At 34.1% G+C, this 19,979-nt stretch overlaps 1 protein-coding gene and 1 pseudogene across 1 annotated transcript; both read left to right on the plus strand.

Annotated features, from left to right (window-relative positions):
• The first annotated feature begins 793 nt into the window (after positions 1-793).
• LOC100798745 (LEAF RUST 10 DISEASE-RESISTANCE LOCUS RECEPTOR-LIKE PROTEIN KINASE-like 2.4) lies at positions 794-10,891 on the plus strand. The gene is made up of 3 exons (XM_014777883.3): positions 794-1,620; positions 5,796-5,813; positions 9,647-10,891. Exons 1-3 carry the CDS (start codon positions 798-800, stop codon positions 10,732-10,734), a joined length of 1,929 nt encoding a protein of 642 aa, XP_014633369.1. The 5' UTR covers positions 794-797; the 3' UTR covers positions 10,735-10,891.
• An 8,496-nt stretch (positions 10,892-19,387) lies between these two features.
• LOC113002119 (LEAF RUST 10 DISEASE-RESISTANCE LOCUS RECEPTOR-LIKE PROTEIN KINASE-like 2.5) lies at positions 19,388-19,979 on the plus strand (annotated as a pseudogene).

A 19,979-nucleotide genomic window follows, 5' to 3' on the forward strand; every position in this document is an offset into this window, starting at 1 on the left:
AGACAAATTTATATAGCATGTACCTTAATATTATTTCTTAATTTTATAATTTTTTGTCTCATATTATCATTTCTTAATTTATATCATCAGGAATATATTATTTTTTTCTAATAATTTCTTTATTTTTAATATTTCAACTTACAATACAATATTGTTTTACTATCTATATATTCATTAGAAGAAGATTATTTTGGTTAAATAAAATTATATTATCGTGACAATTGATATTATATCATTTTCTTTAAGATGTGGTGTGTGCTTTGTTTGAACTTAAAAAGACGGAGAATATTTGAAGTAATATATTTTATTTAATAAAAGTCAAATTTATAATTTGGTGCAGTTGATAAAACATTTATTACGAGAAATAATCTAAGCTGATGGGATGTAAGAGTGAGGAAACTTGGTGGTCTTTTCTAAATTTTCAATTCCATTTTGTTTAATTTTGTGTGGGTATGTATCATCTATGCCAAGGGAAATGGATTCTGTGTGTTCACATCTTCACGCATTCATGAATCAGAACCATTAAATGATGATCAAATGATTCACATCTTGAGTAAATATTTGAAGTTAGATCTATCGAAATAAAATGAGTCATCTGATCTTCACTCAATAGTTGCAATTAGCCAAATGCAGGAATGTAGGAATTTTTTCTACTGCAGCGAATCCCGTTCCATGCTGGAAATGGATTCTCAGCGTTCACATGTGGGTGGACTATAGCTTAATTTATTCCTATATGATCGTGAAAATGGTGGTCATCTTTTCCAAGAACAGCTCCTATAAGGACATGATACATATACATGAGGCTTTTGAGGGTGTTGGGCAAAAGAGTAAGAATGGATTACCATAATCATATCCATATGCATATTTCTATGCTCCTTATGTCCTTACTCACCGTGTGTTGCTTATTGTTAACCACTTTGCCACACTCTCAGTGTCAACCAACCGCTTTTGATTATTCAATTTGTAAGAAGCAATCATACAACTGCGGAAATCTGTCCAACATATCCTATCCTTTCTGGGGACAGAACCGATCTCCTCAATGTGGCAGTGGCGACCCTTTTGAACTCAGCTGCAATGGTGATGATAATACCACTTCAATTCGAATTGGCTCACTAAATTACACAGTGAAGGAGATCAACATCACAGCTCAAACCATGAGACTGGTGCCAACAAACATAGTTGTCAATGTTTGTTTTCCACAGTATGAGGAGACCTATGAGAGCCGCATTCTGTTCCGTTATTCCCCTTCAGTGTACAACGTTACCATATTCTACAACTGTTCCCGCATCCAATATTTTCCTTATGGATACTTCAGGTGTGGGAATGCAATCTCTTATTTTGCGCGCGCATATGATCGGCTGTTCACCGATTATCCACAGCTTCAGAAGTGCAAGAGAAGTTTAAATGTGTCGGCTGTTGCTCAATTGGATTTTAAGGGTGGTGGAGATTTTGCTTTGAAAAAGAGTCTCAATGAAGGGTTTGAGGTCAACTATAATGTTTCTCAACATTGTCAAAGATGCCTGGGAAGTGAAGGACATTGCTGGAGATATGGTATTGAAAAACATGTACTTTCATGCTACTATTGCCCAAATGGAACTCATGCCCTACACTGTTCTCCTCGTCCTCCCAAAACCATGGCCAGCACTAACAGTACGTCTTCTATTCTCTCTCCTCTTTCTTCAATTTCTCTCGTCTCATCACCTCGATCCAAACTTGTTAGTGTGTGTTTGTGTCTCCGTTGGCTTCAATGCAATGGAAGTTGCTTTGGAAATTTTGCAGTAGAAAGTTTAGTTTGCCCTTTCAACACGATTTGAACGCGTTCCCAAACATAGCTAATACTATTGTTGAAAAGTCCTCTTCTTACTAACTAGTCATGCGTGTTCTTATATCTATCATTCAAGCAATTGATATCGATGCAAGAAATGAAGCTGAAGCATATCTCTTTGCTCTTTGCATCTTTTGGAGGGTTGCCATTAGGAACCCTCCGATAACAGCAAAAAATAAATAACACAGGCACAGCATGCAAATTAATTAATTACATATGTGCTAACTTATTGCTAAATGATTTACCAAATATACAATTAGTGTCTGAATTGTACCTTCCTAGTTCCCACCCTAGCTAGTCCTCTCCGGGTGTTTTCGATCCCAGCAACTCCTATAAGACATATGGGCCTTGAAAATTAATTGGTATTAATTGTTAGAAAATTGATTTACAGTACACCCCATGTTTGGAGTGTACGAGTGAAAAGAAGAGAAAGATAGAGACAAAAAATAAAGAAGAGATGGAAAATAAGGTAAAAATGAGTGTAGAGAATACCAGAAACACTCTCATACACACATACGGCTGACTTAATTCTGGGGTATGTGTCGCTTAATATAAACTAATTAACAGATACTCCGTTTAGGCAGTACATATGCCTGTGTTCTCTTAATTTGAACCTTGTGTAGCAAAAAATTGTCCTAGAAGAACTAGTTTCATCATATTATAAATGTTCTTGCTAACCGCTGATGAGAGGGGTTCAAACCCTAGTTGTATTCAGTCCAAAATTGTGTTTTGTCTTCTTCATTCCCTATTATCTTTATAAAGGGAAGCATATAAGCATCTGGTTGAGACATCCACATGAGGGTGTGGTGCTGCGCATGGCATGACCTAGGTTTCACTTTTGATTTTTGAAACTGAGGGGAAAAAAAGAGTGATAACAATAATGTAAATTATAATACTAATTAATATTTACTATATTTTATTTAATATGTATGTTTAATGTATATTATTAAGCGGGTCAGCCCATGATCCATCGGACCAGTTTGACCTGAGTCCATTTGGTCCATCAGACTATATGAACAAGGTCAAAAATACTCATTTCTATTTAAACTGTATTTCTTTGAATCCAACCTAACCCTAATTATGGGTCCGACCTTACTGGCCAGCAGATTCATTTTTCCTGCTTTTCCAGAGTTCATTCTTGGGCCAAATAAGCCTAATATGAAACCAAGTGATGTCCATGGATGGAAGTCGTGACCTAGAACTATGGGAGGCCTGGAGCTCTTTAACAAGTACATCAGTGACCAATTCTCCAACCTCCTCTCCTCCACGACAGAGGACCACTTCGCTGGCACGTTCTTTCCATCGCGTGGCTTCACAAGCTCCTTGACAAACTCCTCCCATAACTCGTCAATCACTTCATCAAATCCCTTGACATTTGTAATGCCATCACCCTCGAGCTCGTCATTGCCAAGAACCTCCAACACCTTGCCAATATTGTCGTTGCCACACTTGAACAGCCCCCGTTGGTCATGGCCAGATCCTCTGCTCTAAGAAGGCGTTCACAGCTCTTATCGTCATGATGCTACATGAGGACAGGGAATGCTACCAATGAAGCCCAGCAGAGCATATCCTTCACCGCAGCAGCAAAAAAAACAAGGACCTCAACAACAACATTTGAGGATTGTTGTTGACCATGGTGCGAATCTGGTTCATGGCAAAGCAAATCCATACAATGTTGTCTAATCTAGCTATGCCATATGGCACTGAATGAGCATTATGAAAATTCTGTTGTGATGTGGCCTTTGCTCATTTACATAAAATGAGCATTATGTTGATGTTTGTGTTGTGGCCTCTCCTTATGAGAATTCTGTGCCAAGAGATTATTGAATTGGGACTCATTTTTTTGTTGCTGAGGTCAATTTCGGGACTTATGCTTTATGGTCTTTGATTTTGTTAATAGTTGATTAGATGATAGTTGATAGTTGATAGTTTTAGAGAATTGTTTTAGTAAGAAGGCTATGTCATTGATTTCTTGGATGATCAATTACAACATACCGATTGCCTATTTATAGGCTCAAGTCACCAACCTCTCAATGGTGGTGAATGTTTCTATATTACTTTAGGTCTTTCTAGAGTTTTCATGATAGATTAGTATCATGATAGTTCTAGATTCTTCTATCTTATACATACACTTATAGTTCTAGATTGTTCTATCATATTCACACACATTATAGTTCTAGATTATTCTACCATATTTATACACACTATAGTTCTAGGATATTCTACCATTTTCATACATATTATATTTAAGAATATTCTAGAAATTTGTAGCAATTTCAACACTCCTCCTTGATGCAAATTTTTGTGACTCAGAGCATAGCTCATAATTCTTCAAATATTGGTCTCGGCAACGCCTTGGTGAATATGTCTACAATTTGATCTTCTGTTCTGCAGTAGTCAAGTTTGATCTCTTTAGTTGCTTCAGCTTCTCTGATAAAGTGATACTTAATTGCTATGTGTTTTGTTCTGCTGTGATGAACTGGATTCTTCGCCATTGCAATTGCTGATTTGTTGTCGCAGTTGATTTTAGTAGGCTCATCTTGTTTTTCTTCCATGTCTTCAAGTATCCTACGAAGCCATATAGCTTGACTCATTGCTTCAGCAGCTGCCACGTACTCTGCTTCTGCTGTTGATTGTGCTATTGTAGCTTGCTTCTTTGACGCCCAAGGGAACATTCCCGATCCTAGTGAGAAAGCATAGCCAGAGGTACTCTTCATGTCATCTGCCGAACTTGCCCAATCACTATCGGTGTAGCCAAGTAATTTTGAGTTGGTTTCGGTAGTATACCATATACCGAACTCTTTTGTTTCTTGTAGATACCTCAAAATTCTTTTTCCTGCTCCAAAGTGTATTTGACTTGGGCTTTGCATGAATCTTGATAGAAGACTTGTAGCATACATTATGTCAGGCCGTGTAGCTTGAGACTTGATGTAAAGTGTAGGCTCACTCTTGCTCCTCCTGAATCCTTGATCCATGAAATATTGATCGATTCTGCTATACCATGCTCAAGGTGCTTGCTTCAAATCGTAGAGTTCTTTTCTTAGTCTTAACACTTTGCTTTCTTTGCCTTCAGACACGAATCCTTGTGGCTGCTCCACATAGATCTCTTCTTCAAGTACGTCGTTAAGGAAGGCGGATTTGACATCTAGTTGATGGATACTCCATCCTTTTTGTGACGCAAGAGCTATTAGAGCTCTTATGGTATCAAGACGAGCTACTGGTGTAAATGTCTCATTGTAGTCAATTCCGGGTTGTTGTGAGTAACCCTTAGCTACTAGCCTTGCCTTGTGTTTCTGTATGGTGCCATCAGGGTTGAGCTTTGTCTTATAGAACCACTTAACCCCAATGATATCTTTTCCATGGGAACGATTTACTAACTCCCATGTGTTGTTTTTCTCGATCATCTATATCTCTTCTTCCATTGCCTTGACCTATACTTCCTGCTTTGACGCTTCTTCAAAGCTTCCAGGTTCAAGTATGGCCAAGTTACAGGTTTCATATATGTCCACCAAAGATCTTACTCGTCTTGGAGTAGACTCTGGTGATGATATTTCTTGATCTTGTTGTGGTGGAGGTGAAGGTGGTTCACCTGGGTCTTCTTCCTCAGCTTCTTCTTGAGGAAGTTGAGCGGGTATAAGAATGTTCTTCTCCACTTTTTCTTCATCCCAATTCCAAGAAGCGTACTCATCAACTTCAACATCTCGACTGATGATGAGTTTCTTAGTTTGCAAGTTGTAGACACGGTAGCCCTTAAAGATTATGCTATACCCAAGGAAGATACCTCATATAGTCTTGTCTTCAAGCTTGTGCCTCTTCACGTCTGGAATATGAATGTAGCATATAGATCCAAAGACCCTTAGGTGCTTTGCTGATGGCTTCTTCCAGTTCCAAGCTTCAATTGGAGTCTTGTCTTTTACAGACTTAGTTGGACATCTGTTGAGTATGTAAACAGCAGTGTAGACTACTTCAGCCCAGAATGTGTTAGGTAGTCCCTTCTCCTTGAGCATCGATCTAGCCATTTCCATAACTGTGCGATTCTTTCTCTCAAACACTCTATTTTGTTGAGAAGATTATGCGACTGTAAGTTATCGCTCAATGCCTTCATCCTCGCAAAATCTTTCAAACTCGCGAGGGTGTACTCTTTGTCGCGATCACTTCTTAGTACTTTTATCTGTTTTCCACTTTGATTTTCAGCAAGGGCCTTGAACTTTTTGAATACTCCAAAGACTTCTGATTTTTCTTTTAGAAAATATACTCATGTCATTCTAGAGAAGTCATCAATGAAGAGTATGAAGTACCTGTTATTCTCATGTGATGGCGTCCTCATTGGTCCACAAACATCCGTATGTATCAACTCCAATAGATCTTTCACTCTCCATGCTCTGCTTGTTGAGAAAGGAAATCAATGTTGCTTACCAAGGAGACATCCTTCACACACTTCATTGTTCTCCTTTATGCTTGGAAGATCTCTAATCATGTTCTTCTCATGTAACAATTTCGAGGCATGTGTGTTGAAGTGGCCAACTCTTCGATGCCATAGCCATGAATCATCAACTTGTACCTTCATGGCAATGTTTGTTACATATTTTAAATTTAGAGAGAAGCTTATATTTCTCTTATTCATCTTTACTTGGGCTATCTCAGACCTTTTATTTTTGTTGTCTAAGATTTTGCATACACCTCCTTCAAAGTGAAGTGTGTAGTCTCTCTCCATCATTTGGCCAATGCTTAGAAGATTTTCTTTTAGGCTGGGAACTAGTAAGACATCATGGATGAGTCGTGTACCTTTATCTGTCTCCACCATGACAGTGCCTTTGCCTTTTGATTCAACCATACTTCCATATCCCAGTCGAACTTTGACTTTGACAGACTCGTCAATGCTTTTGAAAATAGTCTCATCCTTGGCCATGTGATTGCTACATCCACTATCCAAGTACCAGCTTCCTCCCTTTTCTTTTATTGAGTCTTGAGTGGCATAGAACATACATTGTTCTTGATCATGCTCCTCTGCGATATTAGCTTGATGCCTATTTTTGTTGCAACAATTTTTCTCTACGTGCCCGAACTTCTAGCAATGGTTGCATTGTGGCATATTACGGAACCAACAATTTTTCTTTCTGTGGCCTTGCCTTTGCATATATTGCATGGAGGATTTTTATCTGTTTTGTTCTTAAGGAAATTCCTAGAACCTTCTCTTCTTCTGGAAGTTTCTCCATAATTTTTCTTTCCTCCATTTTCTTTGTTTTGGGGTTGAAATTTAAACTTTGACTAGAAGGCATTTTCAAGTGTATCTTCTTTATGCCTATACAGTCTTTGCTCATATGCTTCAAGAGAGTTCACAAGTTCTGTCTCTGATAGAGTGGGCAGATCTTTGGTTTCCTCAATCGTTGTCACGATTGGGTCAAACTTTTGGGGCATAGTAATTAGAATTTTCTGAATAATTTTCTTGTCAAGAATATCTTCCCCAAAAGCTCACATTTGATTAACTATTTCTTTAACTTTAGAATAGTAATCTTTAACTGTCTCAGACTCCTTCTTCTTCAATAGTTCAAAATCTCTTCTTAGAGATTGAAGTTTAACGGCACGTACCTTAACACTTCCTTGAAACTCCTCCTGCAATGTGTTCCACGCTTCTTTGGCAGTCTTAGCTCCCATAATTCTTGGGAAAATTAGATCAGTCACCACTTGTTGCAAGGAAAACAACGCCTTTGAATTTTTCTGTTTATTTTTCTTCAACTCTTTTTCTTGAGATGAATTAAGAGCTGATGTATCCGCGGGAACGGTGAAGCCTTCTTCTACTATGTCCCATAAATCTTGAGATGAAAAATATGTTTTCATTTTAACATGCCAGAAATCATAATTTTCACCATTGAAGATAGGGACAGAAATAGTTGACGATTGAGTAGTGTTATCCATAGCTTAGAAAAAATATTATTGGAGTGGATTAATAGTACAAAGGAAACTTTTGAAGTAGTTGGGAGGATTTTGGAATGGTAGGTAGGCAATATAACTATGTCCAATGTATGATCGAACGTAGCTCTGATACCACTGTTGATAGTTGATAGTTTTAGAGAATTATTTTAGAAAGAAGGTTATGTCATTGATTTCTTGGATGATCAATTACAACATACCAATTGTCTATTTATAAGCTCAAGTCACCAACCTCTCAATGGTGGTGAATGTTTCTACACTACTTTAGGTCTTTCTAGAGTTTTCATGATAGATTAGTATCATGATAGTTCTAGATTATTCTATCTTATACATACACTTATAGTTCTAGATTGTTGTACCATATTCATACACATTATAGTTCTAGATTGTTCTACCATATTCATACACACTATAGTTCTAGGATATTCTACCATTTTCATACATATTATATTTAAGAATATTCTAGAAATTTATAGTAATTTCAACAGATTTGCCACTCTTGAGGAACAGATTTGCCACTCTTGAGGGTGAAAGCGAAGGTGGGAAGTAGTAACGAGGTGGCACAAGAGTGTGAATCTGAGGCGTTCTCAATCTTGAACAATGCTAATTGTACCTCTACAAGTTCAGTGACCACATAAGAGTGTTAAATAAGGATGAAGTTGTATGCTACAAATCGAGGATTTTCTTTTGATTTCAATTTTGCGAGTTGTCTTATTTGTGGTTTGTGAACCTAAGAGTAAAGATAATGCAACAAGGCTAAGAAAAATGAGAAAAGAGAAGGTGACCCATGTGGAAGACGAAGGATAAACCAAAGAACAAAGATTGATTCAGTTAGATATTGTTGTTAAGACACGACATAAAATGTCAATCTTCACTTTAGGTCAATGATTTATTGGGCTAAGAGTTCAGGTGCCATGTAATTCCTGTTCATCAGTAATGGTGGAATCTACAAACCGACAGATAAACCCTTGCATGCATTTTGAAGGAATATTTTGAGATTGGTCATCCATAGATTAGTTTCTGAAGTGTTAAAATTTTAACTCGTCCGGAAATTAATATCTGAAATGAGTTATAATTTTGACACTTTTGAAAGCTAATTTCCTCGGATGAGGGTACTTTTGGAGAAAAAAATTACACAAAATACATAAGGGGTGAACTATTAAATAAGGAAGCTGGAAATGACACAAATGCTAAGTATGTATCTCTTGATTAAACTGAGGAAATGACACAAGGTTTGAAAACATAAATTCGTTCTCCCTGTCCTAAATTTTACCACTGCACTGTTAAAATAATGTAGAAAAATATATGATGACTGAAATATGATCATGCCATATTTGTAAACTCTTTCAAAAGTTAAGTGATTGTAAAAAGTCGAATGTTCTAAGTTTTAACATTCCAACAACATTTTCACCAATTTTCTAACGGACTCCTTCTTTGGTCTCACTTGCAGGCAATAAATGGAAAAAAAGTCGGAGGAGACTCGTTATAGGTAAAATCTAATTTCCCTTTATATTTCCCATCCACCGGGCTCTTTTAACATTTATAACATATCTTCAATACTTCTGATCTTAAGGAATAAACATTGTCCTCAATTCTATATATAAGCAAGCTTTGATGAAGCCTGGTGCTAGTTTTTTTTCGTTTTTTTTTTTTTTTTGCCCCCATTTAAGACAATATAATTTTAAAATAACGTCTATATATCACCTACTTCGAAATACAAGCTTAACCTTAAGAAATGCATAACATGATTCTCATTTTTAGTCAGGAAATAAATAAATTTCTTTGGAAATACCATAATTATTTTTGTCCAGCTTGCATGTCATTTTATAGAAATAAAATATATCAAATGCTCACTGATGTTCCTACTGTATCTGCTAACAGGCGTTACAGGTGGAGCAATTGCAGGATTTTTGATATGTATTACGATTCTCTGTTTGTACAAGTTACCAACCTGGAAAGGACATTTTGGGTTGAACACAAATAGTAACAAAAATATTGAAGCTTTGCTGAAAGTTCATGGTGCTATAACTCTAAAAAGATATAAATTGTCAAATGTCAAGAAAATGACAAATAACTTCAAAGTAAAACTGGGGCAAGGTGGTTTTGGCTCTGTCTATAAAGGAAAGCTACCCAATGGCGCTCCTGTGGCTGTAAAAATATTGAATGCATCAAAAAAAGATGGTGAAGAATTTATGAACGAGGTTGCTAGCATTAGTAGAACTTCTCATATTAATGTTGTCACTCTTCTTGGGTTCAGTTTGGAAGGCCGCAAGAGAGTTCTCATCTATGAATTTATGCCCAATGGTTCCCTTGACAAGCTCATTTATAGAAAAGGACCTGAAACCATTGCACCCTTGAGTTGGGACATTATATATGAAATTGCAATTGGTATAGCTAGAGGCTTAGAATACTTGCATATAGGATGCAACACTCGAATTTTGCATTTTGACATAAAACCACATAACATTCTTTTGGATGAGAAGTTCTGCCCCAAGATATCAGATTTTGGGCTAGCCAAGCTCTGTCCTAGAAATGAAAGCATTATTTCTTTGTCAGATGCTAGAGGAACAATGGGGTATGTTGCTCCAGAAGTGTTGAATAGACATTTTGCAGGAGTTTCACTTAAGTCTGATGTTTATAGCTACGGAATGATGCTTCTAGAAATGGTAGGAGGGAGGAAGAACACTAATGCTGAAGCCAGTAACATGAGTGAGATATACTTCCCGCATTGGATATTTAAGAGGCTGAAGTTGGGTAGTGATTTGAGACTAGAAGAAGAGATTGCGCCAGAAGAAAATGAGATAGCAAAGAGATTGGCCATAGTAGGTCTATGGTGCATCCAAACCTTTCCAAATGATAGACCTACAATGAGTAGAGTGATAGATATGTTGGAAGTCAACATCAATTCCCTTGAAATCCCACCAAAACCTTTGCTTTCTTCTCCTACCACATCCCTACCAGAATCTTCTATTTCTTGAATTTAATTCCACTTCATTTTTTTTTGTAAATCTTCCACGTTATACTGTAAAATGGATGGATCAAAGTCATAATTGTTTGCACTTTCCAATCATTTGGGAAGCAAGTACAATCTCATACATGGCTCTGAGGACAGGATGAAAAAGGCCGCCAACTGATCGAGTAAACTCTATGCCATGTGTGCCAATGACCAATAACCACTGAGTAAACAATTAAGTTAGATAAATCTTTTGCAGTGGATCAAATCAAAATGGCTAACTCTGTTCAAACCATTTCTAACATTTTGAGTTCTACATATTCTGTGGAGAGACCCTAATTCCAATTTTCAGTTTCAAGCAGTATTGGAATTGTACAAGCCTTTATATTGGTACATGACCAATAAGTTGGATTTGTGATTGAACATGAATACGTCAGTAAAGCATAGGATAGGACCCTGATAATTTTCGTTTCAAAATTTATTGAAAACTAGATAAAGACTCGCAGAAAATTTATAGAGTAAAGAAATTAATCTGTGTACAGATAAGTGTATGTGCAGTATTTTTTTTTTGGAGAGACAACGGCTTTTTTCCCCACCGAGGCAACCGCGCTCAAGCTGAGTATGATCATTATAGGTAAAAAAAATTACTTTGAATATTTAAAATAATTATATATTTAAAATTTGAATTCAAGATCACTAGTTAAAAAAATTCATGTCAATTCATTCATGTGTTACCTAATATAAGTGCATGGAGCTAGTACAATACAACCCAAGACATCTAATATTTTATTTTGGGCTGCTCTTTTGATATTTTTTTTTATCTAAGAGCTATAACTTTTCTTTTTTTATTGTCTAAAAGAGCCCAAAAATATAAGAAAATGAATAAATATCTCACCTTCTAATGTTCTAACATTTATTTTTTTTAGGACAAAACGAGTTAAAATTTAAATTGACATAAGATATCTTTAAAATATTAAGAAAAATTAGATAATTCAACAAATTATCATTTTGCCACAATGCCCCAATGTCAAAAGGATTTTGTATACTTCATGTACAGCCATTCATACAATGATGATGAAATCAAAGACGTCAATTATACATTTAGGGATGAAATCAGCCCTGTTATTGTGACAGTGATTACGAGACCTCCAAGCAAAAGTGTCTTCATAATCACCATAATTGAATTCAACTCAGCTCCTAAAATTTCATTATACTTTCAAGAACAGAGCTTGATAACAAAAGAATATAATAAAAAAAATTAAAAGTCCTAGTAATTCATATTTCTAACGGAAATTTACTCAATAATATCTCGGAGGTTTCAGTGATAGTTACGTTTATTGGCCCCTACAAGTATTTTAGGAGGTTTCTTCTCTAGAGCTTCACTTCGATCGGTTAGACCCCTCTGACCATAACAATAAGCAAATTAACACGCTCGATCACTGAATTAATTTTCTCTTCAGGTATATTATTGATTTGCTTTTTTGATTCTCAGTTTTCTTCTTTTCTCTATTGGTATATTTTCATGGGAGGAAAGAAAAACAGAGGAAAAAACACTGACAACTTTTATCAGATTGACTTTTACAAATAAAAATTGAAAAAAATAATTTACTTGTCCTTCGATTTAAATTACAAACTTTTTTCTTCTCTTTCACTTTCTCTGCACTGTACTAAACAGAAAGTCTGGGTTCGTACCGCTGGCTACAAATTTATGATACCATATACGTCTGAATTCATGCAAATTTATGATACCATATACTGCTGGCTACAAATTTATGATACCATATACGTCTGAATTCATACAACTGTAAAAATTAATGAGCCTTGAATTTTAGTAACATTTCCTAAAATCTTCCTTTATAACCATTTTAATACTATCAAGTATATATGTTCTATGAATTGGTGTTACTGTCGTCTCACTATATAAGTTACGCCTAAATTCGTTTTTATGCAATATAGAGACTTTGAGCCAAGAATTGAAGATGAAGCATCTCTTTGTATTGGGACTTAACCGACCAAATTTCTTCTGAAGTATTACCACACAATGCAATTGGGTAATCATGAATATTAGTTTCACTGTAACAGAAGTTAGTTTTATTCCTTAAAAAAAAACTGGTTTTTTTCAGTATATATAATATATAATAAGACAGCAAAGGACTAGTTAAATCTAAAGGTAGGGAGACCCATACTGTGCTAGATTTGTAAATATTATTATTGTATATTGATGTGATATTACCCCTATTTCAATTGCATCAGGTTTATATATATATATATATATATATATATATATATATATATATATATATATATATATATATATATATATATATATATATTACTATTTGTTAATTTGAACTGGCCAGCTAGAAAATAAAACTAGAGTGGGGTACCTTCTTTTGGCTTCATTACAGCTGGAGAGAAATTCCTGGTACCTTCATTCAATTATTTGATCATCACCACATTAATGTGTTTGATTTTACATTCTCACAGCCGTGGACATTGGGTCTAATGGAAGTCTAGTTCAAAAATTGAGGAGGACAAAGCTAGACATATTGTTATAAGGTAAAATAAAAAAAGCAAAGATGATACATATTGTATATAATGAAATATTATTCATTAAGCTTTATTACTACATTTATCTTATTTAAGAAATATAAATAATAATTACTCCCTTGTCTCACAATATTGGTCGTTTTAGGTTTTTTTAGACAATTAAAAAAGACTAATAAATAAATGAAAGAAGAGAATGCAAATTTTATAATATTAATATTATTGTTATTAATTCATTTTTATAATTTTTTTATCCATCATTAATTTTATGAGATTTAATTGGAAAAAAAATAATGTTACAATTGAAAAATTAAAATAATAATTATTTTAAGACTTAATTTTTCTTCTTCAGTCATTATTTTGACATCAAGAAGAGAGTATTATATTTTTTATTTTATATATACATTTAGTTTCTTGAAATTAATAACCTACTCCATCTAGCTCAAAAAAAAATACCATTTTATATGACATTGAAACGCAGTGTTTTAGTTTTTTTACATTGTAAGTCATAGGTTAAATTTGACTGGGTCAAAAGATTGAAAATTGGCATTAAAGGATGTTTCAGAGGGAAAAACAAACACAGCTGTGGACATTAAATTGGATCTAATGCAAGTCTAGTTATAAGCCAGGAACCACATGCTACTAAAAGTTATTGCTAAACATAGATAACTAAGAAGTACAAAGCTAGACTTATTACATTTTTCATTAATATTTACTACATTTTATCTAATTTAAACAATATAAATAATAAGTACTATATTTTTTTGTGATTTTATTTCATTTTGTATATACATTAGTTTCATTTGGTATTTTAGGGGAATATTAATTTGGTTAGTTGTTGGGTAGTAGTTAGTACGTAGTATGGGATTTAAGGAGGTGTATTTAGAAATATTAAAAGAGAATTTAATTGTCATGAATGTTCTCTCAATAACTCTTGGATAAACACTTGCAAATGTATTGAGAATTCATCTAGGAATTTCAAGTTGTATTATCATCTCTAAAAGAGAGAAACTCCTATAAGATTTTCAATTTGTATCATCTATTCTAAAGAAGGGAAATCTTTCTGTTTATCTCAGAAGGTCAGTTGTAATCAAGAGACTGGTTGTCTCTTGGATTGTCAGAATTTTAATCAAGAGGTGAGTTGTCTCTTGAAGAATCTTGAACACAAGGGTGAAGGATCCCAAGGTGTGTTCAAAGTCTGTAGAGGATTTACAGAGATAGTGAAACATCTCAAGTGGATGCTTAATCAAGGTAACAATCATAATTAATCATTAAAGATAGCTATCAAACATAATCATTTTTCTTAATCAAGGTAACAATCATCATAAGTAAGAATGCTTAACAGCCATAAAAGACAAGTTATTTAGGTCTATGATTCCTAATTCTCTTCTAATAGAAAAGAAATTTTCTTTGGGGAGAGGTTTTGTAAAAATGTCAGCTAACTGATTCTTTGTGTCAATAAATTCTAGCACACAATCCCCTTTTTGAACATGATATCTCAATAAATGATGCCTTATTTCAATATGCTTTGTTTTAGAGTGCAGAATAGGATTTTTAGATAGATTGATTGATTGCACTTGTGTTATCACACCGAATGGGAATATGATCAAGTATTAATCCATAGTCAGAAATTTGTTGTTTTATCCAAAGTATTTGTGCACAACAACTTCCAGCAGAAATATATTCTACCTCACTAGTGGATAAGGCAACACTATTTTGTTTTTTATTATGCCATGATACTAGAGCAGAACCAATAAAATGACATGTTCCACTAGTGCTCTTTCTATCAGTTTTGCATCCGGCAAAATCAAAATTAGAGTATCCTATTAGGTTATTCGAGGAATTCTTAGGATACATTAATCCTAGATTTATAGTGCTTAATAAGTATCTCATTATTCTTTAAACTACACTAAGGTGGGATTCTTTGGGATTTTCTTGATATCTTGCACACATACAAATACTGAATATTATATCAGGTCTACTTGCAAATAAATAAAGAAGAGGTCCGATTATGCCTCTATATTTCCTTATGTCTCTTGACTGACCAATTTCATCTTTATCCAGATAGCAAGCAGTGCTCATAGGAGTGGCCATGTGTTTAGCATTTTCGGTCTCAAACCTGTTAATTAATTCTTTGCAATATTTTGACTTATTTGCAGTCCAAGGAAGAAATTTAACTCACCCATCATTGACATTTCAAATTCATTTTGCATATCTTGAGAGAATTCTTTGCAAAGAGAATCATTAGTTGACCCAAAGATTATATCATCAACATATATTTGTACCAAGAGAATATCATTCAATTTTCTTTTGATAAAAAGGGTGGTATCAACCTTTCCTCTTGAAAAGCCATTTTCTAAAAGAAATTTTCTTAGACGTTCATATCAAGCCTTAGGGGCTTGTTTTAAATCATATGGAGCCTTTTTCAATTTAAAGACATAATTAGGCTTTTCTGAGTTTTCAAAACCAGGAGGTTGATCCACATATATTCTTCTTAGATGAAACCATTTAAAAAAGCACTTTTAACATCCATTTGATAAAGTTTAAAATCCATTATGGATGCAAAAGCTAATAACATTCTAATGACTTCTAATTTGGCTATTGGAGCATAGGTTTCCTCATAATCTATTACTTCTTCTTGATTATATCCTTTGGCCACTAGCCTAGCCTTATTTCTAATTACTATTCCATGTTCATCCAATTTGTTTTTGAATACCCATTTAGTTCCTATAACTGGATGATTATCTGGTTTGTCAACTAATTCCCAAACTTTATTTCTTTCAAATTGATTTAACTCTTCTTGCATAACAATAATCCAGTGTTCATCAATTATGGCTTCTTTTAAATTTCTAGGTTCAATTAAAGAAACAGAAGTCATACTATTGCATGCATCGTTGAGAGAGTATCTAGTTGTTACCCCTTTTGATATGTAACCGATGATATTATCAAGAGGATGGTATCTTGAATTTCTCCACTCTCTTGGAAGATTTGTACTTGTTTTAGTTTCATCAAATTGAAAGTCTTCATCATTTTCATTTCCTTTACCTTTATGTTTTTCCTTATGGATATGCATGTCATCTAAATAATCTGTAATATCATCAAGAGTTTCCTTTCTTGGTCTTATAGGGTTAGTCTCATCAAAGACAACATGGATAGATTCTTAAATAATCATAGTTATTTTGTAATAAATTCTAAAAGCTTTACTGTTCAAGGAATAGCCAAGGAATATACCTTCATCAAATTTTGCATCAAACTTACCTAAGTTGTCTTTCCCGTTGTTTAGCACAAAACACTTACATCCAAACACAAGAAGATGAGAAATGTTCAATTTTCTTGTGTTATACAATTCACATGGAGTTTTCTTCAAGATTTATCTTATTAAAGCTCTATTCATTATATAGCATGCAGTATTTACAACTTTAGCCCAAAAGTATTTAGGAAGGTTTGTATCATTAAGAAAAGTTTTGACTATTTCTTCTAAAGATCTATTTTTCCTCTCAACTACTCCATTTTGTTGAGGGGTTCTAGGTGTAGAAAAATTGTGTTCAATGTCATTTTCATCACAAAATGATTCAAAATCCTTATTTTCAAATTCTACTCCATGATCACTCCTAATAGTTGCAATTTTGAGACTTTTCTTATTTTGAATGATTTTAGCAAGTTTCTTAAAAGCATGAAAAGTATCTCTATTATGAGTGAGAAATAATGTCCATGTGAATCTTTAATAATCATAAACTATAACCAGAGTGTAGTAATTTCCTCCAAAACTCATAGTTCTAGAGGGACCAAAAAGATCCATATGTAAAAGTTGTAGGGGTTGAGTTGTAGAAATAATATTCTTTGATTTGAAGGAAACCCTTAGTTGTTTTCCTTTTTGACATGCATCACATAATCTATTTTTTAAAAATTTGAGTTTTGGTAAACCAATAACTAAATCCTTAGAAAATATTTTATTTAAATGTTCCATGTTTATATGAGCAATTGTTCTATGCCATAACCAAGAATCATCATTTTTACTAAGAAAATATTGAGCATGATTTGATATTTTATCTAAATTTATCATGTATACATTATTAGTTCTATAACCTATATGTTTTATATTTTTATCATGTTTATTTTCAATAACACAATTATGAGAGTCAAATGATACTAGAAAGTCTTTATCACATAATTGACTAACACTTAGTGGACTATGTTTTAGACCATCAACAAGTAAAACATTTTCAATGGAAGTAGATGAATTCATACCTATTTTTCTTACTCCAAAAATTCTACCTTTTTTGTTGTCGCCATAAGTCACATGTCCACTATTCTTGGAAGAAATATGAGTGAATTTTTATGCATCTCTCATCATGTGTTTAGAGCATCTGCTATCAATGTACCAACTTTTCTTCAAAGAATCCTATATAATCATATTTATGACTTAGGTACCCAAACTTTCTTGGGTCTTTGGAACCCATGTCATTTTAATATTATTACTATTTTTCCTAAAATAGCAAGACACATTACTACTTGTTTGCCTAATAATTTGTCTCATAGGATAAGCTATTACTTCTAACTGTAGCAATGAAAATTTGTAAACAAAAATGCAGGGTCTAATTTTTCTAAGCTAATAAATTCATTGTCATAAACTTATAATATATTCTCAAACCAACCTATACCTTGTTTTGTAACACACAAATATGGCTTGCCTAAAAGCCAAATGATATATTTCATACTCAAGTTGTCAATTTTTACTCGTGCTTCTTACTGAATTTTATTACATCTCTTGTAAATTTGGTTTGGCTTCTATCCAAAAACAACTGACATTTTCATCTTTTATTTATTGGCAAAAAGAAATTAAAGAGCTACGTGAAAAACATAAAAGTCTTATTAAAAAGATTGCAACCTCAAACAGAGGCTCCGGAGGCTTGCTGAGGAGTGTCTGGAGACTATCAATGAAAACGAGGCCCTAGAGGTCCATCATTTTAACTCCATCACATATTTGTTGAACTATTTATCGTTTATTCAACTAAAGTTCTTAGGTTCTTGCTAAATGGTTGTGGTCTTTGTGTAATTGGAAATGGAATATCCAAAAGCAAATGTGATAGGCCTGACACTATATTGAAACTCAATTTAAGGGAATGAATCTGAGTATCTTTCACTTAGAATGTAGTTTTTGGACAAACCTATGCAACAACCATCAACTCTAATATCTCTTATGCATCCAAAAGCAAAAAACATATCCATGAATGGACTAAGAGATAAACCACAATATCTTGTATCAAAGCCTTGCAGTCTGTGTTGTTATCTTACTGACATGGTTCTCACCTAATCAATTTCTTATCAATGTATTTGTATCCTACCTTTATACAAGTTTGCCATTTGGTTAAGAACTCTTCATGCTATATACTTGTTATTTTCTACATTTCATTTTATAAAAAAATAATTTAATCTCACTAGGTGAGATTAAACTACATGTCACCATTAGTCTTGGTCAGAAATCAATTTCTTTGAAAAACCTACCAACGATCTAACTATATAGGTGTTGGGTATGAAAATACAAGCAACCATTAACTAAGTTCACTGCTTATAGCAAACAAACAATACTAATAGTAACAAACATGTGCACACTTCATCAAGGTACAAGGTTAAAGCCAAAAATTAAAAAGAGCACACACCTTCAACAGCGGGGTAGGGCACGACGGGGCATACGTGGCACGGGATGCTTGTTTAGGGTTTAGGTCTGACTTCAGCGGGGTGGCATGGCCAGGATGTCATTGACGACACATGGTGGGATGACACAACACACAATCTCAGCTTTGAGGTTGTCAGCTTCGTCTTTGGGTTCAAAACGCGTAGGCTATGTTCAAATGCTAACAAACACAAAATATTTTTTGTCAAAAACAAAAAACATTTATTATACATACAACTTTTTTTTCTAAATTAACAAAGACGGTTTTCTGCTGACACCCGTCGTAGAATGAAGTCTTCAAATTATGAAAATGCCATCGCGTCCTACCTATAAAGTCGGGTGTCATGGACCGTCATAGTTGTATTGGCGTTAATTACAAAAATGTTATCGAGTCACATTCTAAGATAGTTCTAGAATATGCGTCTTAAAAAATGATTTTTTTTAGTAGTGATATCAAATTGCAAAGAGCATAGTTCGAGGATTAGAATACTTGTATAGGCCAACACTTGAATTTTACACTTTGATATAAAACCACACAACATTCATTTGGATGAAAATTCCTTTCTCAAGATATTTGATTTTGAGTTAGCTAAACTCTGTCCTAGGAATGAAAGCATTATAGCCATGTCAAATGCTAGAGGAACAAAGAGGTACGTAGCTCCAAAAATATAGAGTAGACATATTGGAGGAGTTTCACATATATATGATGTTTATAGCTATGAAATGATGTTGTTAGAAATGGTTGAGGGAGGAAGAACATTAATTTTGAAACTAGTCATACAAGTGAGATATACTTCCCACACTGGGCATACAACAAACTTGACTTGGACAATGATTTGAGACCAGGCATGGTGATGACCATAGAAGAAATGAGATTGCAAAGAGATTGGAAATAGTGGGTTTTTTGTTCACTCAAATGTTTCCAAATGGTAGACCTACAATAAGTAGTGATAGATATGTTGGAAGGGAACATGAGTTCCCTAGAAATTCTTCCAAAACCTTTGATTTCTTCTCCCACTAGCTCAGTACCAGAATCTTCCATTCCTTGA

Source organism: Glycine max, chromosome 7 (genome assembly GCF_000004515.6).
Source record: "Glycine max cultivar Williams 82 chromosome 7, Glycine_max_v4.0, whole genome shotgun sequence".
Classification (NCBI taxonomy): domain Eukaryota; kingdom Viridiplantae; phylum Streptophyta; class Magnoliopsida; order Fabales; family Fabaceae; genus Glycine; species Glycine max.